Raw genomic sequence first — 25,967 nt, 5'->3', positions numbered from 1 at the left:
TTTTTCTACTAATCCTGTAATTAATTTAAATTTCCATCGTATGAGCAGTGGTAGACCAGTGCCAGAGAACTGACGCTTGCAATCGTAGGACGCTAGTTCGATTATCGAAATACAATCTTTTATAATTCACAGTTTGTTTATAAAGGATTGCTACTGCTTACAAACGAGGTTCCAGAGGATGGTCAGCAGTGTCCTCTGAGAACAATAATGCTATACTTAGATCGCCATCCGGCCTGCCAAGCGCAACGATTATAGTGCATACCCCAAAGATATCTTTGGGGGGGACCTAACCTAACCAAAGCCTTATAGAGGATGTTTATGGGCTGAAACAATACAATACGACCTTAAATAAACTTTAAGTCATTTCTCCGTCGTCAAGTCCAGGTCTCTCATTTAAGATCTTGTATGGTTCTTCAAAAAACTAAACAGCTCCCAAAAAGCGTCGCCCTGTGGAGCAGCTAACTCAAACTAGACATTTAATGGAATCAGGCGTTACCTCGCGGAAGTCCATCCTAAGTAAGAAAAGGACCAATATTTAGCCACTTCCGCACATGCAGTGGTAGTCATGCAATGAAATGCACCGCCCGTCAGCCCGTTGATAAATGCGTGTGCGGCAAACAATGCGAATCACACAACCGCCACCACCAAATTACTCAACACGTGTTTCACCCCTCCACGGGGCATCTTCAGGAGTTATGTTACACCGATTAGTGCCAAACACAGAGTCAAACTAGACACGCCCATTATGACAGCGTAAGTCAACTCCCAGATATAACTTTATCTTTTTCATGCGAAGAATTTGTTGGAAAACGAAAAAGTATACAAGAAGAAACTTCTGGAAGTGCTCTCTGTACACGTTCCATCTTAATAAGATAACTTTCGGCGCCCGTGACGAGGCACAATAAATTATAGAACATTCCACTTAAACTTTATACGTTCGTATCAGCGAGTTATAATTAGCTTTTTCACTACTAATCATTGCTTCTATTTATGTTACTTTCTAATATATATGTTTATTGATTATGGAAACGTTTACAACTATTATGGAAAGACACAGTCAAGATTTTTACATTTAAAATTACCATTAAGCAAAGAAATTATCAAAGCCTTGGTTTAAAAATTATTTGTTTTGAAAATGGAGTGGGGCATTAAAGAGAATAGGATTGCAGTAATTGCACTGCACAGAATAGGTAAGGAGCCAGCCGACATTTTTGATACATTGAAAAAGCTATGGATTAGCCGAATGTTCGTGTATCGTACCATGCAAAGGTTCACTGAAACCATGTCTGTTGATATGCTGTAAGAGATGAGAGACGGTAATAGATCAGGATAATCGCAATCTGTTCGAACTAACCAGGCCGTTAATGCAAATATGCATTTATTTATTTACTTTATTAGAGATAAACAGTAACAAAAGGCAGTAAGAAAGTACAAACTTAGAAACAACACTAATCTAGAAATATAACATTAATTACAAATGTTACCTTATAACTATCTTACTAAGAACATTTAACGATTTAAAGTGAAATATTGACAAAACAAAGAAAAACATTAATGAACAGGGATCAAAGATCCAGCGCATTCTGCAGATCACACCACAATAATTACGAATCACAGCAAGCCGTCACGTTCCAATAAGGTTTTAAATTGTATTGTGTGTACTCAATAATTTCGAACGAAATAGACTTTTAAAAGATACGAGAGAGCACGAGAATATATCAATATCACTAATATATGAATTGTGGAGGTCACACATCCGGTATAAGAGTGCACTTATACCGATATTTGTCTTAGCCGTTGAAAAAAAGAAGAGAGATTTAGAACGCGTTCTTGCTGCAAGAATTCGAAAGTTTACCTCGGACAACAGCTCCGAACAATTAACATGGCAAGCACAAATATTTTTAAGTGTAGTGGCGTCAATTAGAGAACGTCGCCCTTTCAATGATAACATTCAGTATCTATTTAAAAAAAATTATACGAATCCCGGGGGCAATGCATTCGGTAGTCCACAATTCGAAGGAATTTTTTTTTGCACTCTTTCAATTTTATTTTCGTAGACTGCATACAGTGGATTCCAAACGGAGGATAGATACTCTAAGTGAGATCTTACTAGAGATTGATAAAGAAAAATGAATGTCTCTGCGCTTAAAGGACTTTGTTATACTTGTAACATACAGTAAGATTGTGTAAGCATACAGTAAGATTTATTAATACTTCGTCAATGTGTCTGTCGAGAGTGAGTTTTGAGTCCAGATACAGCCCCAAATCCCGTATGGTGTTATCAGAAACGAGATAGTTACCACCTATGTGAAAATCAGCTTGTATTACATCAACCTTTCTGGTATAATTTATGTTTTTACATTTATTATAAGCTAGGAATAATTTATTAGTTTTACAGTATGCATCCAGTCTGTCTAAATCATCCTGTATTAAATTTAAGTCATTCAAACAGGTGACCTCGGAGTATAACTTAAGGTCATCCGCGTATAATAGAAAGACAATAATAAATAAGATAAATAGTAAGGGACCAATTATTGATCCTTGAGGAACGCCGGATGTAATTGGAACAAGGGAGGACATATAGCTATTAAACACGACGGATTCAGTACGATTTTCTAAATAAGAGGCAAACCAACGTAAAAGATTGCCTTTAATTCCATTGTAAGAAATTTTCCTCAGGAGCCTAAAATGGCGTGAAAACATATCAGAAATAACAAAGGGATCATCAGAAATTTCGTTATCTAGTTTCATTAATTTAGGATAGCCTGTATTCGTTTCTTTTAACTCTGAGGCATACTTCCAGAAGTATTTGACATTCGTTTTTAAGGAGGTTTTGACATTATCCAAGTATTTATTGTGGCGTTAAGATATAAGCAGTTTAACGCGTTCTCTTAAAAGGGAAAACTCTTGGTAATCACGTAAAGATCTATAAGTTTTCCAGCGCGATCATAATTTGTGTTAGCTATTGGAAAACCAAAAAGGAAATTTATCACATTTAAATTTGCTCAATGGGACATGAGAGTCGATAATAGACAAAATATGATTATAGAAACTGTCTATCGCTATATTAATGGTGGAAAAATTAAATTCCGATTCCCAATCTACATGCGATATCGCTGCATTGATACGCTCGTAGTTTGCTTTAAAGAAATTTCTTTTCAATGTATGACTAGACGGTATGACGCGCGGATGAGAAATCACACATGCGATATTAAATGTAGGATGATCGGGAACCGCCCGCAAAACTGGGTCACGAGAGCCTCTTACTAAACAGTCAGGTATATTACATAGAACTAAATCCAGAATTCTGAAGTTTTTGATATAAATTAAATTTGCCTGCTTGAAGTTCATGCAAGGCATGGTATGACATAACAGCGTAGCCACATCAGTGAGTTTTTAAATATTGCCTTAGAATAGGTTTCTTGCAGTGTGTAAAAATATTTTTCGTATATTATAGAGTCGTAAAATATAAAGTCTCTTAGGTTTCATCACCGATTAGTGCCAAACACGGAGTTGTTTGGCACTAATCGGTGTAACATAACTCCTGAAGATGCCCCGTGGCGTGTTGAGTGATTTAACGGTGGCGGTTGTGTAATTCGCATTGTTTGCCGCATACGCATTTATCAGCAGGCTGACGGGCGGTGCACTTTGTACGACTACCACTGCATGTGCGGAAGTGGCTAAATATTGGTCCTTTTCTTACTTAGGATGAACTTCCGCAAGGTAACGCCTGATTCTATTAAATACGTAAAATTATTATTCTGAAGTATACCTTATTTATTTTCTTTTGAAATATGAGAAGCCAATTATTTCGGGCAGTACTAATTCTGCAGGGACAGATAGTAAACAATAGCTAATTTCAATACCTATGAATTTTGAAGACGCATTTACTTACTTTTATATCATTATTGTGTTTATTATTTGAAACCACTGACTGTTAGGTTAATCCATTCACTCCATTAAAGCTTTTACACCTACAACAAATCTCCTGTACGTAGGATATTACGCCATGCTATAATTCATTGGCGTTTAAGTTTAATGAAGCAGTGATACGAATTTAATTAAAGCATAAGTGTACTATAAAATTGATATAAGAGCATATATCGTGTGAGGTAAAATCATTATCTTTTGTCTTTAGAATAACTCAATGGAATATTTCGGTGTAAGTCTGATGTAATTTAGAAAGTGAGATATAAGAAGCCAATAAACAAAACACAACTATGTCAAAGATAATAAAGGGGACTCGGCATTTTTCAAGTGACGACGGATCTTGACTGTTCCTTGCCGAGTAACGACAGGACATTTTATAAATATTTATAACCCGTTGTCCCAATAGACTTTGTACTATTAAATGTTTTTTTTGTATCACCTATCTTGTCATTCAACATGTTGAACGTTCCATTCATTTCCATATCATTCTACTCATTTTATTGCATTCCTATCTAAACATTGTTTTCCTTTCACAGGTCACGTCTGTTCCATCACCGTCTCTCCAGAAAGCCACGCGTTACAATTTTAGTTTAGTCCTTATTTTTACTTTTGGTTTATCTTCATAGTTTTTATATTTTATACCTTAAATTCTTATTTTACTTCCTTAGTAACTCTATCAACATTTTCATCACTTTCTACCACAGTTTTACAATTTAATGGTTCCTCCTTTTATTGCTTGCTCGACTTATTTGTTCTTTTTTATAGCCTCTCCTATCACCTTCCATCAGTACCTCAGGAAGGTTTGATAACTTCCTTCTTGACATATCGATGAGGCGAGGTAACCCTTCTCTGTTTTTCTTTCGTTGCTCCAAAGACGGGACAGCTGGTGATGAAGCCGTTCTTTTGACGTTTTTTTTACATGTTTGACTTTTCATTTCTTTTAAATAGTTTGTATGATGTTAAATGTGTCAAAAACATTTTATTTTCTTTCAGAATATGAATGTATTATTTGTGCACAAACGTTCATTACACTTCGTACAAAAATAAGCAGAGGTCGCGGGCACCCAGTGGAAAATATTCCAATTTTACGGGGATTAACCTTTTAGTATTTGATATAAGCAAGTTAAAATGTGTCTTATTCAAAGAGCATAAGGTACATTTGTGGTTGTTCTTTATGAATAGTCGCGGTTCACAATGACTTAACGCGACCCAGCCGTTGATAACCTTAAACAAGAGAATGTATGCAACATCGAGTGAACGAATCTTATCGCACATTTCGACTTGCGCGTACCTTTGGCAATAACACAATTATAATCTCATTAATGAGAGCTCTTAATTAAGAATTCTCGTAAATGAGATTGTGTACATAAACTGAGGTCTGCAATAGCAAGCTGTGGTTATCAGTTGCGTGTCTGAATTTCAATGTTGCAAAACAAATACATTAAAACTGCTTTACTTATGTTTTATTCGTATCGTCTTTATCTTACATGAAGAGCGCTTCTCTTTATTTTTCTTTCAGCCGATGATGACCGGTCCTGCGCTGCCCAGATCCAGGGACTTTCCGCGACCTTACCTATGCTGTCGGTCCAACTAGTGGGGGGGCATGCCCACGCCGCGTCCACCGGCTCGTGGTCGCTACTTAAGAACCTTTCGGCTCTAACTTGCATTGCCCGCATCAGACGAGCAATTCTTCAAGCTAGGGTGATCTTGGTTCTTCTGCCGATCTGCTCATTACTGTTGTTATTCTCTGACATATACCCCAGTTCCCCAGCAACACATTTATACAGGTACACGCTGCTCGTACGTGAATAGGTAACCTGTGTTGGTTAGAAGTATCAAAACTCTTTAGACTTTTGTAATATTATTGGATTGCTTTTTAAAGATTTTATGCATTATATATATATATATATATATATATATATATATATATATATATATATTTACACGCATACATACGCAGACATATATGCATGTGTGTGTGTATATATATGTGTGTGTGTGTGTGTGTATATATAAATAATATATAAATGTACAGTATCTGTATTTCATTATTAACCATATGAATTATTAAATTTACGTCACTAGTTATAAATTGACTCGTTATAAGCTACATATTTCTTCGTCTGGTATCAGTCGACACGCCTCTTTTAAGTTATAAAACATTTCCAAGTCATTCATCAATTGTCAGTAACAAATCACGGAATTATGTATGGTTATTGTAAAGTTTCTATCTTATGTTGATAAGACAATAATTAATATACGAAGCAGGGGTGCCCAAACTTTTATGGTTTACTGCACTCCACAAGAGAAAAAAATCATTTAATAATATATTTACGTTATAATAACGAGATAAATGATATATCTGAACGGTAATTGAACGATGAGAAGTTTCTGAAGCCACTTAAAAAATGTTGAGCCGCCACTGTCTGGAACTGTCTGAAACGAATGAAAAGTAAAACGATGAGTTCTCAAAATAAAACACCGCGACCTTCCTTATCTCAAAAGCTCGAGCACCTTTGAGCCGAGTAGAGAGCCTTCGCATTACCACTTAAGGACGAAAAAGCACCGCCGGTATACAACCTAAATGACGTTTTGCAAAGTACACGCTGTGATTCTAAGTTATTTCATGTACTTCAACTTAACGTCCTTTTAGAATTGAGGTCGGAATATAAAAGTAAATTGCAACCATCTCCCAACCCACCGGAACATTCTCGAACGACGCCCGCAGTATGTAGAAGTTAGTCAAATATTTATTTCTCCGTCGGCTGACATCTCTTAACCTTTAATACGCGTTTCGTGATAGAATTTTTAATATTTTATCGCCTTAAGATTTGAAACGGAATATACAAATGTAAACTTTATGTGATGCGATACCAAAATTGGGATTGGTATTTGTTGTTAAAGTCGAAGAAGGCTGATGATCTAGAGTATAGACCACGGATCGGCAATTGCAAACAAAAACGACCCACAAGATATACAGACGGAAATATAAGAATGGTGCTAGCTGAAAATTGCAAATTAAATAAAGATACTAAAATGGACTATGATTTAAACTGTGATCTAAGAGAGAAGATGAGGGAAGGAAGATGATGAAAGGCAGATGATATGTAAGCGGTGGAAAGATAGACATTGTGAAGGACGACAGAGAATTATCGAAGAATTTGTGGAGAATAGAAAGAGAGTGAGAAAAAAATGTTAACGAACAAAATGATGTATACAAATATAGAACGTACCTACCACACACAAGGCAGGGAGAACTTGACACTTCGAAATACGCTGGTAACAGGACCCTTCGTACTTTAGAATTTTATCGCAGAGGCTTAGCCGCGGACGTCCGATGTTTAAATGATAAAGATGAGTTTTGTAAGACACGATGGCAAAGATTTTCTAGGCCATGTGACAGAGTCAAATTAAAATTAAAAATTCACTAAAATTTTTAAATATTTTAGAAAAATCGATTCAATTTTTTTTGGAAATAAGCGACTCTATGGATCGCGTTGTTCTCAATAATTACGGAAAGATCAATCAATAGCGATGCTTAGTTGACGGCACACAACCGAGCCGTGCGTGTGAGCAGCCGGTCAGCTGTGCGCTATGTAACGACCTCCGGTACCTCCTACGAATCCAGCTGCCTCCACCGCCATGGAAATGGAAAAAGTTAAAAATATTAGGCCCAGTAAGTAGAGAAATCTCAAAAACCACAAGAATATGATCATGAAAATCTTATGGGGTTAAGAATTCGTATGTGTATAAAAGTATATTTCGTGGTGTAATGTGAGTGATTGTTTGAAAATATTTCTGTGCTAAAAACCGTTTTCTTTCATATATTTTATCTTACATCAAGACACGGGAAAATAAAATAAATCACATGAACTAAGCAAAATAAGATGTACAAACGGCGATTTTTAAGATAACTATTAGATAGACTTATTTCTTAAAGAAGAATAGGACGGACCTAATGTCCGTATGTCTTTAGTAAACGAAGAGTTTACTTGGCAGTAGGTACACAAATTTTCTGTACAAAGGACCAATTTTTCAACCACATGTCACCATCATCATAAGCCGATAAATTGTGAATATTATTTTATAATTTAACCTAAGAATTATCTAAAATTTTCAAGTAGAAGTACCTGAAAATTGTTAATAGCAAATAACATGTTTTCAAAAGCTTTCAGTATGACTTTTGTTAAAAATGCACTTATTTGTTAATATATCAATATAATTTAAATCGTTGGTAGAGTTCATGCACATATTAATATAAATCTAAAAGATCAGTTTGGATAAAATTTAGATTTTAAATTCAGGTTCCATATAAATATATCTTTAATTAAAAATAAATCTAAAATGGGTTTCACAATCTCGCTAAGCTTTGTCATTAGGTTGGGAGACGTTCTTCTTCTTGTCCTCTTCCTCTTTTATATCTTTTCTTCTCTCAACGTGTCTCTTTTGCAGACGGCCTGGGGGTCAGACACACGCAGACCTTCCTTCTGTTCCTGGCGATGCTGTTCGCGTTCTGCATGCGCGTTAATATGAGCATGGCCATAGTTGACATGACCAGCGATCTGCACGAAGAGGTGAGTTCTGCTTGAAATTTTCGTGTTGGTCATTTAGAGGCCAGGAGTTCCAGATAACACAGTTATGTACCAGTATAGTACCATGTGTACAAATGATATTCCCGCCTCCCCTTGCCCTGAAGTAATCACAAAACTACTGTACTGTAACTAAGTAATAATGACGTCGAAGACGTCCCCTTTTTGCTAAGCAAGGAGGGGCATCACCAGATCATTCTGTATTTCTGTAAAAATGTTACAAGAACAATAACAAAAGGTAATAAATAATAAGTACAAATAAAAGTGATATAATATTTAAATCTGTGATAACATTTTAAAATCGTCACCAACTTAATCTGCGATACGGGCAGTAAGAAATAGAATAATAAATAAAAATTAACAAATAAAATTTATAAAGTAATAAAATAAGTAAATGTAGAATACAGGACAGAAGACGATGAATGTGAGGTGATATATAGAAAACAACGGGAAGGAAAGAAGGTAGTGTCATTAAGAAGAGTGTAAGTTATTATAAAAAAAGATTCCTACGCACACGCGGCAGAGGATTATAAGAAGCCCAAAAAAGCGATGATATGAATGAAACGTATGTAGGCTTAATTAAAAATAAAATGTCTGGAACTCTACAGTAGCTAGTTAGTATCACACATCATCTAATCTGCTTCACCTTTAGTTGCTTGTTTCCCTAACATGTTCATCATATTCTTTCACTAAATTATCGACTATATTTAATTAATTTCTGTTGCAATTTTTAACTAGTTCTACGCTCTAATGACATTCAAAAAAGTACATTTTAATTAACGTACCTTTAAAGCTAGACCGCGTTGAACGCCTGATTAATTTTTTTATAGTTCAGGAAACTTTTATAGTGTAAGGTTCTAAAGCACAAAAAGGGAAAAAAGGAAATCTCTTTAGTAAATGTATGTAGACTTTGTAACTTTGTTGTGTACATTTGTGAAATAAATAAAATTTCTACTGACTTTGTTGTTGACTGTTCTATGATTAGGGTGCATTTGGAACCCACATAGGTTTATATTTTAAGGGACGCAGTTATGGAAGTGCACAATTTGAATCCAGTTTCTATCAATATGAGCAGTAGCAAATTGTTATTGTAATAACTTACACTAATGTTTCTGTAAATTATCTAAAATACATCATATAGTACATATAATTAAATCAGTTGACAAATTTTGTTAAAAGTAATTAAAGCAATCGTCATTAGCAATATAACCGCCCTACTTCAGCTCATTTTTTTTTACCATTTTATTGTGCAACATTGAGTACATACATACAATTCTTACTATTAATTGGTATTTTGTTCAAATAACCTTCAATACTAGATAGTGTTTACATAACATCAGCTTATATTACCCTTCGTCTTGCATACAATTTAAAAACTTAACAATTAAAAACAGTCGTATCGGTCTCTGTTTGTGTTATGAACCGAAACATTGTTATAATATGTAAGGTCATTGAGACCTATAAACGGCATTCGTCGCTGTATTTTTGTTTCTCAGATAAACTCCTTATCAATAACATATACAAATTATTGTAACAGACACGACAACATATATTATTCGATCATAACTTATTATAAAACGAAGTAAATACACAAGCTTTTCATTTGGCTTGTGTTGTCAAGTTAAGTTTGTCCAATAGAACCGAACGATGGATTGACATAGTCTCATCCGTAACAATATCTCAATGAACTTAGGTATCTACCTTAGGCAACGTGGCCAACTTATACTCTGGCTATTCATTTCGACGCTTCATCACCAGTTTCAGTTTCAGTTTCGCCCAGATTTACAAAAGGAAGTGTCGAAGCGGTCTGCAACCATTATTTTCCGATGACCGTAGGAAGGTCGTCAATTCACCTTGTTGATGTACGTACTACTCCGGGATGATCTATCCAAGATCTCCACTCTACCTTATGACTCCAGCAACCATCTCGTCTACGGGCCATATGGCGTGCCCCACTACAACTTCAATCCGCTGGACAGTATCGGTTACTTTATTTTCTCTACGAATCTCATAACTTCTGATACGATCACGATGCATAGCACTCTGTTCTACCTACTCTACATGTAGCTCGTTGAGTGATTATAACTTCGTTATTCATCACATTGGGTCCAGAGTTAGACGCCACGTGTCTATTCTATAAATCATCTCAGAGTAGGATATATTATTTAGAAAAACTTATTACTGAGAAATTAATTATTTCCTAGTATAGTTTTTCCTTAGCGTTTTCATATAGGGACGACGGGGTAAGATCGTTACGGTGAAAGTCAGACAATTTATCCTTTCCTCGGTTATAACGAGTTTATGAAGAGATTTCCAGCGTTCAAAAATAAAATAACTACAAGCAAACACTGAAAAATGTTGACAGACATTTGAATAACATTTATACAAATATTTTTTTATTGTATTCTCATTCTTAATCGTTTGTCAAATGCAACGATAAATGTGAGGTTATCGGCGCCTTATCACGCGGGTCGCGCCGTCGACCCCGTGGCAGCGGATCGCAATCTATGCCATCCGATATGTTTGCGATGTGTTTTCTTCCCACAACTGCGTCATTCTATTCTCTATTCTTTAACCAATTATATCGTGGAATATTTTATACAAGTGCATTACAATCAGAAGTCGTATATAATATTTCTATTTACTTCGTTGAGTACATAAACTTGCCCGGAAGCATGATAAACACAAAGTAAATACCAAGTGTATAAACAAATTTTGTTGAAAAACTCGACTTCATCAATTTATCTTTCTATGGGAAATTCATATGCTCATGCAATAAGATCTCAGATAGGATAAAAAAAGATTCTGTTGCTAAATTTAAAATTTAAAAAAACGTTGCGTGCTAAGAATAAAACTGTAAATGACTTTATAGAAGATAGCACAACATAGGCATGACGTGCTTGCCTACAAATTTCTTCTTCTTGGTTGTTTAACTTAATTTCTGAATCTCACATCATTCCAATAAAGACTTATGCTACGAAACCCGTCACATCTCGCACAGAGAGTGGCGATCAGATTGGTGATCTCCCTTCTACTCTCTTTCTTTCGACCTATACCAATAACCAGCTTATCGAAACTATTTTCTTTGAATTATAAAGAAAATATGTTTACTGTGAACTAAAAATGGAACTTTATTTTGCGAGAAAGTTGCGCAAATTCTTATGACCACTTCTGACAAAAAAGACTACTTTATTATAATACCACCCAGCGTCGACAGCTGAACACTGATCCTCTATTCATTGCGACGAAATTTATTTCCAGCATCTGCGAATGGCCGCCCGATAGCCGGGGAATTGGTTATAAAAAGTTTTCGAGACGCGGCGACTCCACGAAGCCAAGTGGTGCCGCTCCATACAAAAAGACGATTCAATTTAAAGTTTTCAGTTTCACGACTTCACTCCATCTTTCCAATTAATATAGATAAGTTTTTAAATTTTCCTAGCTCGTTCATTTGGGAAATTAACGGTGTATGGGTCGACCGAAACTACGATGAGTGTTTTAAAAAGAGACTTAGCTGCGATCTCTCAGACGAAGATGTTCGGCAAAAATCGAAAGGATTTTCGTCATCAGATGGGATAAATTCTAAGAAGAAGTTCCTTTTAAAACGTGATCGAGTATTGTTGAATTCTTTTCAGCACTTCGAGTGGTCGCACGGCGTGCAGTCGATGATTCTGTCCTCGTTTTTTTGGGGGTACGTGATCCTGCAGATCCCCGCCGGCGAGCTGGCCAGGAGGCTGGGTGGAAAAATTCCTATGACCATAGCCATATCTGTTAACTCTATTCTATCTCTTCTGATGCCCACCGCCGCTAAATATGTGAGTACAGATCCGTTTACTTAATTACAATCGGTCAATATTTCATTGCGAGAGTGTTTATTATTAAAAACATGAAGTTTTCTGTTGTGTCTGCTCGGACCAAAATTTGTAATATAATATGAAATAAAAAATGATTAAAAAAATATTGCAATAATACCATTTTTGACAATTATTATTTTTGAAAGTCATCCTGAAACTAACAAAGACTTATAGTCTTAAACCAGCACGTGTTTGGAATGCACGTAGCTTCATTTCAAGTTAAATGGGAGCACGATTTGACTCTAGTTACTATAGATTGAATTCTTCTTGTTTTCTTTCCTTGATACCCACAAATAATCATTATGAATTATTCAAAGTGCAATACATATTGACCTACTAACGGTGTGATATTCTAACATTTTTTTGTTAATTTTGTCCGTTTTTTATATTTATAACTTATCTTAAGCAATGTAAAATTTATCTAAGACTGTAATCAAAAACTAGGGTGAATTTGTTAGTAAAATGTAAATTATTTATTTATTCTTTCAAATCAATTTTATATTATTCAAAGTAATCCCCGATCGATTAAACGGGATTTTGCTAACGCATATTCCAGTCATCCAGACATTCGGAATAGTCTTTTTCACAGCACACAGCCTTCAAGACCTTCTTCAAGTTGGTTTCTACTCCATCGTATGAAAACGGCTACCCCGCATTGGCCTTTTGAGTTGCGCTGAATAGCCAGAAGTCGAATGGAGCCAAATTAGACGAATACGACGGTTGCAGAATGATATGAGTCGATTTTTTCGCAAAAAAGTAGTAAAGAACCCATGCAGTATGACATCGACCATTCGGGACTTGACGCGTTTGGGATACAAAACATCCTTTAAATTGGTTTGGGTTGAGCCAAATAAAATATTAACTTTTGAGAAACAGACGCTTAGCAAATGTTATAGAGAGTGCTAAACATCTACAAATAATAATTTAACGTTACTTTTTGATCACAGTAGTATATAGACCTGCTTATCAATATCGACGACGGCAGCCCCGAAGATTGCAGATCATAACTAGGAAGAACACTAGAAGCCTGTCGAGTTGTTGCTACATGTATAAAGGCTTCGGTCTTTAAATGTATCTAGTATTTTCAGATGGAAGATTTGTTTACAGGGTGGCTGGCAGCTGGTGTGCTCGTGCCGGGTGCTTCAAGGTCTCACCCAGGGGTTCGTGTACCCCTCAATGCACCACCTCGTGAGCCAGTGGATTCCTTTGGAGGAGAATGGACTTCTCAGTACAATTATTTATGCAGGTATCTATATGATTACATATAATAACTATTCAAACCCAAATAACAAGAAAAAAATATTGAGTTTGATCAAATTTCACGTTTGCTTCCGTTAGCTGATTCCATTATTCGAAGGCTACACAAATTATATTTGTTCAGTCGGCACTCGTCAGCTTTTATAGTTTCATCTCTCTAATGAGCTAACAGCATATTGAAGACGGTACCTTTCGTGATATGATAGGTAATTTGATGGTAATTACCACAAGGGTAATCTCATTTATTTTGAATATTTGGAGTAAACCTCTCGGTAAATATTAACTTTCTTCTCCTCGTGTATGATATTCGAAGATTAAACTCTATATAATTAACTTATTTGTACGCAACTGGATACACTTTTTCTATAACCTCATTTATAATGCCTCACTATTATCCTGTAGGTTAATTATCCCGCTATAGTGTGAAGGATCTTTAATTAAAACAGCTTGACAATGAATTGTTTTAACTTTTAACCCTTTGCACTCGAGACCGTTTTCGCCTGGATCTACCAACAATTTGGGGCGTTTCGCGGCGTTTTCGGTGAATCTTTTATTTCTAACTTAAAATGATTATACACATAAAGTCTATTGCCAAGTTAAAGAGCGATGTTTGCCATATCGAATGTCCTGTTTTGTAGCTTTTTTCTAGCGTAGATATTTCTTTCCTTAACTATTTCATTTACGAGTTCGTCAGTAAAAAACAGTTTGAAAAAATCCAACGACTCTTTCGTCTGTGCGGTGTACGTGCGGTCCTCCAGGAGCGTCTCCGGTTATGAACGGTATTCTTAACACGTTGAATGCCAGACTAAAAACCATGTTTAGTTCAGTGGGCCGCGACGGATACTACTCGTATGTGACTGCCATCATGTTGGGTCCAAGAGGCCGCGTCGGACACCATGTGTCCGCATGCCCTCGATCACTTCAGAAGCCTCTAGGGAGCCAACGGACAGTGTTTCTACTGATTTTACCAAGGCATGTGACCCGCGCGGCCCCGCAGAAAAATAATCGGTAAATCGCTGTAAGTCGGCCATTATTTTTAAGGGTTTTTCTGACAATATTTGCAAAAAACACCTTGGCGATTTTTTAACGATTTTCTAATTAATGGTGTGGCCCCAGGGGACAGTATGCTGTCGGACACATGGTGTCCGCCATGGCGTTCAACGTGTTAAGGGTATCTCTTCGGATTCTGTACAACTAGTACCGCACTGATCTCAGATAAAAAAATCTTACGTGATTTGAGGGGGACATTACGGCGACTTTGTATGATTACATACGCAGCGGTTAGGACCAAACTTCAAAGAACGATATCACATACGTAAACAAAATATCAATCGCCATACGTGGAAACATAAATAGTTTACACAGAGCATAGCATGTCCACACCAAACAAAGTGGTGAGCGGGACCCTTTGCACTCGAGTGGTGACGATGACGGTTTAGCACATTGAGAAACTGTTAAAAAAGGTTGTTGTGAGTTGTTATTAGATCAAGACATGTTTATTATCTACTTAGCTGTATAATATGGGTGAAAGATGTAATAATAGAGTAGTCCCTATTGATTCTAGTTTCAATCTAATTGGGCTCTTCTGGTATTCTGGGATCACTATATATGCGTTTAATGCAAATGTATAGACGAGGGTACTATTACTGGCGGCATTCGAATTCAAATCCTCGTTCGAGTTTGAATTCGAACGCGAGACAATTATTTTAAACAATATTGTGGACGTAGTGGCCAGCAATAAGAAGCGTTCTTAAATGAACGCTATATCTAGAAAAAGAGGATCATTTGTATTAGGATAAAAAGAAAAAAGAAGTAGGAAAATGTTTGAGTAGGATTTTTGAGGGAACAACGTTTCTTACTCGAAAATGCTCGGCAACTTTTAGTGTAATAAATAGAATACCACGCCGAATAATATTTCATAGATATTAACGATTAATTATTAACAATAGAAGTTTTTGTATGATACGATTGCATCGATGATACAAATGAATATAATTCCAGGCGGTCAGCTGGGAATCGCGTTTCAGCTCGTGGTGTCCGGGTTCATCGCCGCGGCGTGGGGCTGGCAGGGAATCTTCTACACGAACGCCGTCCTGGGGCTGCTCTGGACCGCCGCCTATCTGGCATTTGGGTCTGAGTCGCCGGAGCGATCGAAAATCATATCCAAAGAAGAACTTAAGTATATACAAATGTCGCTGGGAAGAAAAGATAATGAAAAGGTAATTTCAAAACGACAGCAATGCTGCTCAAAATTTTCCTAAAAATAAATTTCCTTAAAACGGTATCTAGTAATATTACGATAAAATACATTAATTAGAGATATATATGTCACTTTACATAATTGTGCGAATTTTTTTTTTGGAAATACAAATTAATAAAAAAAGAAATACGAGATAAGGTAACTCGTTTTCAAGGAAAAATATTAGTATTAGTAGTAGTATTGTAATACTGATTTAAGAATTAAGTGAGTGTTTACCTTGAAATTAATGAAAACAATTCGAAGGTAGAAAGTAGCTAGAAGTGGAATCATAGATAAAAGAACCTTAGAGTTATGTAGTTAAGTTTATTTTGTAGCAAAAAATTTAATTCTAAATTAAAAATCTTCAAATATATACTTTTAATTAGTATGTGTGATGCGATACAAAAAAAATGGTTATTTGTAGTGCGGCCTTAAAATTTAAGTTGAGACCGCGGCAAGCGAAGTGTAGGCTCTCGAACCAGGTGGACCTGCAGCATCCGATCCATATTTATAAAGCCGTGTATCTTGGTTGTAAAACCTTACCTTATACTAGCCAAACTTATTTTTATGGTAGGAAAAACATATCTTTTACAGCTTTGTCCTTCGCACAAATCTGATTTAGTTTATTCTTCCTTTCTCGTTCAAAGCTTTCTGCCTTGGAATGGTCTTCCTCACAGCAATTATCATCAAAATAAATTAATAAAATGAATTAATGTAAATGTAGAATTAAAGAGAGAAGGCGATATATGTGCGGAAAAGAATGAAAAAGAAAGAAAGAGAAGAAATAAGAACGAATGGTAAACATTAGGACGGATGTTAAATGAGAAATAAAATAAAATATACGTCGGACAAATTGTTATTAAAAAAAATCCCAACTCAAACACGGTAAGGAATTACGAATGGCTGCAAAAACGGGGCCATAAAAACCATTATTTTTGAAAATAGTCTTTAAATCAAAAATTTTTTTATATAGCGTCGACCGGCTCCGTGGTCGAAGATAGTGACATGCCTTCCTCTGTGGGCGGCGGTGGTCGCGCACTGCGGTCAGAACTGGGGCTTCTTCACGCTCATGACGGAGATGCCCACCTACATGGCCAAAGTCCTGGACGTGAACTTGAAAAATGTGCGTACTACATTTATTTGTTTATTAATCTCATAATATTGTTGTCCAAACAATAGATCCTCTATTACAGTGATCATTTGTGTGTGTAAAAAGTGCCAGAAGAGACTAATCACAAATGTGTGTCAAATTGACCTACCAAGTGTTAACGACATTTTTATGCTTAAAATAAACCGACAAGACCGACTTGAAGTTAAGAAGACTACAACTCAGTTTAGTTTTTCCCTGTTGTCACTTTCATATCATTACGTCATTTCTGTACATGAACAGATAGAAATGAAAAGATACGACAGCATAGGCTTGAATCTGTTTTTAAACGGTTTTATTTAGTTCGACCCGTACGGAATTTGTTTATTTGGGTCAAAATTAGAAATTGAAATTTAAGCACCTTCCCGTTGTCAGATTGATCATAAATTTGGTACACACATTTAATATAGATGACAATACAACATAATAAAATCAATAACATTATAAATCTAAGATGGCCGCCGATAAAAATGCCGGATTACATATTTTTCCTTAACCCTCTCAATATGGGTATCAAATGAAAGGGCTACACTAGTAAAACACGATGATTATGTCAAAATTAAAAATTCAAGATGGACGCCGTTCCAGTATGGCGGACTAGGTACATATTTTTCCACAACCACCACAATATGGGTATCAAAAAACCGTTTAACTTAAAAAACGTAAAAAAATAATATTATATTTTTAAAAATTATGATCTACTTCTCTTGTTTTTTGTGGTAAAGAATAAATTTTGCATTATGTGGTTAGCCGAAAAATATTGGAGAGACTTGAATAGTAAACAGCTGTAATGTGAAAGATGATATTTTTCCCTTTAGAACATGATATACCGCGGCGACTTTAAACTCGATTTTCCCAGAGGGCTCAAGTTTTAAAGTAACTTTCTAATCAAACGTGCCCTCCGTTTTAAGCAGCATTTGAATACGGCGCAGTCGCAAATTTTCGTTTGATTCTCGTATCTTTTAACCACATATTAGTAACATATTCTTATATTGAATTTTATATTGCTATTTTCTTTTATTATTTAACTTTTTTTAAAATGGCTTTTTATAAAACCTTCCAGTATTAGAAATATATCAGATTTAATCCAAAGTGAATGCATGTGATATTCCTTATCAAGGAGTCATAGACATAAATTACTGGTGAATTTTGCAGAACGGCGTGCTGTCCTCGTTGCCATACTTGGCTATGTATCTACTGAGCTTCCCCATGGGTGCCATGACTGACCTGATCATCAGACGCGGCTGGCTTAGCACCAGCAACACGCGGAGGCTGTTCAATACAATCGGTTAGTATGTTTTACTTGCACAGTGATAATTTGCGGTTTCTATGAAATTTGAGAATTTAATACGCGACCCAATTACGAAACTTTAAATATATTTTTGTAAGTAGCGGCTGCTCATTATAAAGACGTTATAAATATGACTAATTCTCTAGATTTCGAGTTAAACTCAAGTTGCTTCCTATGCGTAGAAGTATCTTATTTGAACTCTATTATATCATCATCTTGTCCACCGAAGGACGTTCACTGTTGGACATGGTTCTCGCTCGTAGATTTCCAAAAGAACTGGATAGACGCGGCCTTGCACAGCGTTTTCCGAGGGCCTCAACGAGGTCATCTGTCCGTCTCGTAGAACCATTAAGCACTAATTAACTTCTGCTCTGCGCGCTATGTGGCCTACCTACTGCAACTTCAACGTTTTCCAATTCCCTAGACTACGTCACTTACTTACGTTTGTCTACAGATCTCCTTATTCCACATTCGATCTTGTAAGGAAATCTCGAGAGGCTTCCGAGTGACGGAAAGTGCTTTTTTCCCCTCTAAAAAGATTCATAAAAAGACTCCTTATCTTGATAAACTGTATATGCATGAAACTCTATTAAAGTCTATTAAAAGATGTGTAGTTGTGGAGTTTTTACCTTGCAAAGGAGAGTAGGGTCAAAAATAAAATAAATATAATTTTTTTTATCTACGTAAAATTAATTTTATTCGATAAATAATACGAAAACAATATCACTCTAAAATACACTTTGCTTTGCACGCATTCTGTATAGACTTCTAGAATTTATTAGAACCGTTTTTTGTTGTGACTCACTGGTGGGGATCGATAACTTTGATGGTCATTGTATTGAATGTTTGAAGGTCTCTGGGGTCCTGCTATCGCGTTAATAGGGTTGACGTACATCCCGGAAGGAAGCGCGTCTGCGGCGGTGGTGATGCTGACAGTAAGCGTCGGCCTGAATGCCGGACAGTACGCCGGCTATTTGGTAAGTCCACTTTAAGGGAGGAAACGAATATCAGTACGGGCTTGTGGTTAAGAATCGAAGTAACGTACTGGCATTTCTCGACAAGACTTGGTTTGTCGGGAGCTCAAGGAAACTGCTCCAGCGCCACGTTTGTCACACCATGTACTGTTCATGCTCTAAGCTAAATAACATTTTTCACTAATATTTCGCAACTTCGCTTTAGCGTTGTTCTGTCTAGCTTGCTTCTTTTTCTCAGACTACCACGGGAGCTGTTCATGAAACTTTGAGTTTTAGATTTTGTTTGTTTTTTTTTCTATTTATCTTAAATCTTACATCCTGTTTGATCCCTACAATTCAACTTATAATTTTCTAATCAATTCTTGAAATATCAAAAACTCAACATACATGAATGGAACCTTAACGTCACTTATTGACATTGGTATATTTCGGCCCCATCTTCATCAACTTCTTAAGAAAACCTTAATATTAGATCATAAAATAGAACAGAGCGAATTTAATTAATAACTTTTTGACATTTATTGAATCCACGCGTCGTCGACAGCACTCGACAGATTTTGCCATCAGCAATTTCTTCTCAATGCGTCGGCCACGTTCTTGGCAGAGCACTCATACTCACGGAAGTCGCGCAAAGACCTTCTCATAGCCTCCCTCGACTCTCCCTCTCCGAAGAACTTTACACACATAGATTCAAGGGCGATTCCGTGCGGAAACTCTTTTGGCCCGTATTTAATAGTGTCATAAAATTTGAGATTGAATGAACACCAAGAAGCACGTTTTGATTTCGAGCGATGACAACTCAATGATATCGGCAACTTTTTTTCCAGCACCATATTTTTAAGGCATCAATACGCTTCCGTTCGTTGTTTTACCGTTCACGTTTCTGCGCGGTAACATTGAAAATAATGAAACAAATATTTATTCTTTAAAGTAGGCGTTGTTTAGCCAAAATTCAAATCCAAAATATCTTTATTCAAATCTATATTTATGTGCGCTTTTGGATCATTGATTATTTTAACATTATAAGCAGTAAGCTGCCAATGGCTCGGAACGGTAAATCGTTGAGGACAGGGCCGCCCAGAAACACAAGTTACTTTAAAAAATATTTTTTCGTGTGTATAGTAATGTTTAATATACCATGCAAACGAGTCAACCAACCAAGTTCAACAAATTTCAATCTACTAAAAAATTTCAACGCTTTTAGGATTATTGTAAAGTTTATTTAATCATATATTTCTAATTTTAGATTTAAAACTAAGAAACGGTAGGTCTAATATATCTCGTAGAACTTATTATAAATACGTTTGACGAAATGTAGGCGTCACGATTTTATCTTCATTTTTTGTAATTCTCATATGTCTGTCAGTATTCGTCATATAAGATTTAAAATTATGGCGCACGAATAATATGTTAATAAAAATGTATTTCCAAGCAACCGTTACTGTACCAATTTCTTTAAAAAATCGAAACATTGATTTGTGGTATACACAGATATAATAGCACAGTTGTAATTCTATCTAGAAGAACCCGGCACTAAAGTTGATGGTTGCAACTTTACAATTGTTGGTGTTATAAATCATTTATTTGTCAGGTTAAAATCGGCTTGATATTAATTCCCGGGTATAGTTTATATTGACCATCTTACTTTAACATAAGGTTGTAGAAGTTAATACCTTGTCTCAAAAAGAAAGAAACAAATTTGTATAAACTAAAACTTTTACTAACGGAAACACGAAATATCATACAAAGCGAGTCTTTTTATATCACTTAGGTGAGGTGGAAGGTTGTGTTTAATTAAGTTATTTCCATTTCAGCTGGTGATCATTGACCTGGCGCCAAACTTCAGCGGGTCGATGATGGGCATCTCCAACTTCTTCGCTAACATCATATCTATTATCGCTCCGCTAGTCTGTGGGTTCATCGTCTACGATGAGGTATTGCCTCCTTTTCAAAAATTAATTATTCTATTGCAACCTGCATACGATGTATGTACAGTAACATGTTACAGAAGGTTCTAACAACTCTCTCTAATAGAAAACATTTTAAGATCACAACGCAAAAATAAAATTAGTCCAAAATTCCAAAAATTTATTTTTGTTATTTTAAATTCTAATAAAAACGAAATAAAATTACACATTTTCGTTCTATGAAAATTTATTAGTTGGTTGGTGAAAATTGTTTAGGAGGTTTTCTTTATTCTTAATATTTTCCACTTTGGATAATCGAGGATTATGTAATTCAAGTACAAAGAAAAATATCTGAAATTTATAAGAACTTGGAATTAAATAGAGTTCATTGGTAATGACACATTTTAATTTTAAATAAGGCTTCAAGGGTTCCAAACGCTTCCTGATTTGATGAGCCAATAAAAAATTAGTATGTTGAAGCATGTCAAATTCCTTTTAAATCTACACCAAAGCCACGCGAGGTCAATGAATCTTAATATTTCTGTGCCCACCCATATTTTTATATTAGAAGCGTTGTTAAACCCAAAGGTTTTTGTAAAGATTGATGATCGTGCAAAGTGGACTACTTATGAAAACAATTTGCAAAAAAGGTTGGGGTCGACAGGCGGCTAGGCTCTACGACTATAGTGAAACTTGAATGTAACTTGTATTGACTCGCTATACAATGGTGTAGTACTGAATTTGATTTAACACATCGGTCAAATGAACAAGACGTACGTAGAAGATCGGTCGAGGAACACAATATATATATATATATGTATATATATATGTGTGTGTGTATATATATATATATATATATATATATATTATATACCACGAGCCTGCAGACCGCTAGGTGTGTCAACGATATGAATTAGGTCGCGAAAAGTCGATGGGATGCAATCGACGCAGTATCGGTCATTGTGACGTCTGTACGTATGTATGTTGAAAAAACGATTCAATTTAAAAAATACTAGAACCAAATTTAGCTGTTGTAACAATTAAAGTAAAATAAAGCTGAATCCTGTAGTTTCAACGATCCCTGAATTGTTTTAGAGCAACTAATTCCTCAGCTGCCACTTAAACAATCTTGCAGACAGCGATGGTAGTTTTTACAACTTTTTTGCTTTATAATATCTTTTAGTGTGTATATAGGTGTGTAATACTGTCACGAAGTCAGGAAACGTCAATATAGTTGTAACACACAAAATGCTTAGAAAAGGTTCAAGAAGTTGGTATAACCAAAATCTATTGGAACGAGTATACAAATTATAGTTCTGCAACGACTGCAGAGGTTTTATACTGCAACTGGCTTGCAAGAAAATTGACAATGTCATTAATTTCAAAATTATTGCATACTAGAATGCCGTTGACGACTTTAAAAACCAATACTGGGTGCATTTTGAGTCAGTCTACATCCTGAAGAGAAGTGAAGAACGAGAAGACTCATACTAGTGAGAACAGTAGGGCAAATGCAGCTGTGGGCAGAATCGCTGCCAGTTCCGTTGCCAGAAAAGGCGTATTTTATTGAGTCTGCGATTCCCTATCCGCAAAGCACGGTTGTGACGATATTATAAAGCCGTACATAGTTGTCTACAAGAGAATTGTTAATTTTATTAAGAATTGCTTATTTTACTTGTTTACAATGCCGTATCCATGTTTTCATGGATCCTCGCTTACGTTTAGTGCACCCACTTTTTTATCACGTCATAGTCGAACCCAGACGACCCCGGGGCACTTGAACTACTTTGGTAACTACTGATTTAAACAAATGTGACAGTTGTTCCAATCTAAAATATTTATTTATTTTCTGCAGACGGACGCTGCGGAATGGCGGAAAATATTCATCCTGGCCGCGGGCGTGTATTTCGTCACCAACATGTTTTTCCTAATATTCATGACTTCAACCCGACAGTCATGGAACGAAGCAGAGAATAAAACCGACGTTGGTAAGCAACTAAACTCTCTCGATAAGCCCCAAGAACTGACTGCAAGCTCACATTATTTGTCTGTTGCAGAACTAAAATAAACCGGCGGCCAGGGCGGCCGCTTGCCTCGTACCTGAACTAGCGAAGGCTGTAAATTAAATTAAGGAAAAATAAAATTATTTAAAATACATTACTTCTTTATTATAATGTAAACATTATTACCAAATAACACGTAAGTGACTTAGCGCGAAATGAAGCTGTGAAGCGATAAATGTACTCCATGTCGAAACCGTAAAATCCTGCGAAAAAGAGCCGATCAGAGCGCAATGTAGATGAAATAATTTGGAATACAGTGCAACGAACTAGAACAGAGTGGAGTACAGTCGAACAGAGACGAAATGTGAAGCGTGTTGTAGAATGGGGAAGAGCTGATCGGAATTAAAGAAATGTAGAACAAATTAGAAACGAATGATGATCGTTACAGACCTGTACAGTTAATGTTCATTGACAAAACATTTAGAGTAAATTGTTGATTAATCATAATGGACAGTATCTATCTCTCCAAAACAACTTTCAGATAAACTTTGATTTTTGTGAGAAATTCTAAAAAAAAATACATATTCACTTACACGTTTATTCACGTACTTAATATTGTAATCAAAAATTAAACCAACTTGTGAATAAAATTTAAATTCTTTATTTATTCAACCAAATAAATTTCATCTCTTTTAAAGTAATCCTCGTCAAAGCGGTCATCGAAACATTAGGAATAGTCTTTTTCCGATGTAGTATTCAAGACCTTTTTCGATTCGGTTTTTATCTCCTCGATCGTGTCAAAACAACATCCTTACATTGGCTTTTTGAAAATGATGGACAACAAAAAGTCGCACGGAGCCAAATTGTGGAACAATATGAGTACGAACGCATCAAGTGACTTCCAGCCACCTTGACTATGTCGTCAATTCACTTCTTGGCTTCTGGTTACCATTTGAGAATCTTTTCAGACAAACACGGGCGACGCCGCGTTAACTGCCGCTTTTTTACTACAGAATTATCCATCCGGCTTCAAAAACCAGAAAGAACATTGTTATTAAATAAGTCATTTGATTATAATTATTATTTCAGTTGTAAGAAGACCATAGCAGAAAATAAGCCTTTTCGAAATTAAAATAATATAGAAATGTCCAGAAGTACGAAAATTTAAAAAATATCAAGAATTAGAGCGTCGTCATGAAACTCGAAAGATAATCTCGTTGTGCGAACATTTTGATTACGCCTTAATGAGAAGCTCACGTACTGTAAAAAACCCAACATGACGGCTCTTATACTGAACACTGGTATTTATTTGGACAACACAAGTTACTGTGGTAATAATATAATTGCCACGATTATTGATGATAGACGAAAACTTAATATATTACGTTTTGAGTTAAGGCGAAATAAGAAATTCGATAGAATTTTAAGTTTTTTTTTTTTAATAAGGCAATTCAATAGTCGGATCTTCTTTTATCAACCATTTGACTGCTAATCAATTGCAAGGTCGCACTAAAAACGCTCTCATTTAGACAAATATCAATCGATTTTAAAATTCTTTTTTTTACAAATTTCCCTTATGAAGTTGTAAACAGTGATGTGTTAAAAAAAATATTTTAAAATATGTTACGGGTGTAGCATCGCGGGAAGCGTTCATCTGGGTGAACAAAGACACGCTGAAACTTACAGCGCAAAAGCGCTGCAGCGTGTTTTACGAGACACAATAATGCAGCGCTCTTGGGCCGCGTAGCAGTCAGACAGTTAAAAAAAAAGTTTGAATAGTTATTCAATATGTCAATATGACCGCGTTGCAAATTCACGTAATAGCATTTAAGCTTTGTATTGCTAGTTACTACAGCCTCAATACTTTAAAAATATATTGGGGCGTTCTTAAAACTTAAAAATCGAACGCCGATTTGAATTCTAACGCCATCAGTGTAAATTGTAAACACTGTTTGTACATATGTTAATACACCTTCTTTGATCACTCCTGGCTATCGTCTTCCTTTCCAACGCGCTTTGGTGGTCAATCACTTCCGTCCACTAAACTCGTACAGAGTTATTATTAAAATTAATTATTGCGGGGTTGTGATATATTTTAGAACCGCGCGATTGTTGTCAACGTTCGGTGCGCTCGCTTTCAGTGCTATAATAAGGATCTTCAATTCGATCCAGTTCCGTAGCTAATTGGACTGCTCTGTGGTTCTTCTCATGACACACAAAAGTGACCACTATATATGACACTGTAGATTAAAAAAAAATTACATAACAAAAACTTTTTTCGAGAGAGCAATTGTTAACAATTATTTATGTCCTGCAATTAAAATATTAGGATAAATAAAAACAAAGTTATATTTGAAATAATCAGCAGTGGTGGCCCAGCGGTGGAGGACTGAGACTTGAGACCGTAGGTCGCTGGTTCGATTCCCTGCAGCCGGGGTATTCGACGCTACGTTATAGAAAGTCCTGGTCTACTGTCCTCTTTGCTCTGTTCATCATCCGTAATTACTCTAATCTTCTGGGAGTGTAGTTCAACGGAGAGTAAAAAACTTCATCGAAGTTCTCACAAGATAGCCAGATTCAGCTAAAGCCCACTGTGGAACAAGAGGCGAGCCAAGACCTTTGACCGGCGCTCCATATACAATGAGTTCGCTAATTTCTGGAGAGAGAGATACGGGTTGAGAATTTAAAGGACAAAAGTTATTAACTACCTATTACCTATAAACATATGGTATGTTCCATTATTAATGATCTCTGTCAAGTTATTTGGGCGATATAT

At 35.9% G+C, this 25,967-nt stretch overlaps 1 protein-coding gene across 1 annotated transcript; it reads left to right on the top strand.

Annotated features, from left to right (window-relative positions):
• The first annotated feature begins 7,477 nt into the window (after positions 1 to 7,477).
• Positions 7,478 to 23,341, top strand: LOC137933184 (putative inorganic phosphate cotransporter). The gene is made up of 11 exons (XM_068777014.1): positions 7,478 to 7,606; positions 8,383 to 8,504; positions 12,155 to 12,334; positions 13,481 to 13,619; positions 15,632 to 15,849; positions 16,843 to 16,992; positions 18,172 to 18,304; positions 19,160 to 19,284; positions 21,096 to 21,215; positions 23,044 to 23,176; positions 23,246 to 23,341. The coding sequence occupies exons 1-11, from the start codon at positions 7,573 to 7,575 to the stop codon at positions 23,254 to 23,256; spliced, it is 1,365 nt and encodes a 454-aa protein (XP_068633115.1). The 5' UTR covers positions 7,478 to 7,572; the 3' UTR covers positions 23,257 to 23,341.
• The last annotated feature ends 2,626 nt before the right edge of the window (positions 23,342 to 25,967 follow it).

Source organism: Battus philenor, unplaced genomic scaffold (assembly GCF_028537555.1).
Source record: "Battus philenor isolate CCGP_79_NKW_IND1 unplaced genomic scaffold, ilBatPhil1.0.hap1 SCAF_13, whole genome shotgun sequence".
Taxonomy (NCBI): domain Eukaryota; kingdom Metazoa; phylum Arthropoda; class Insecta; order Lepidoptera; family Papilionidae; genus Battus; species Battus philenor.
Note: the sequence above shows the minus strand (reverse complement) of the source record. Positions and strands in the feature narration are given on the sequence as shown.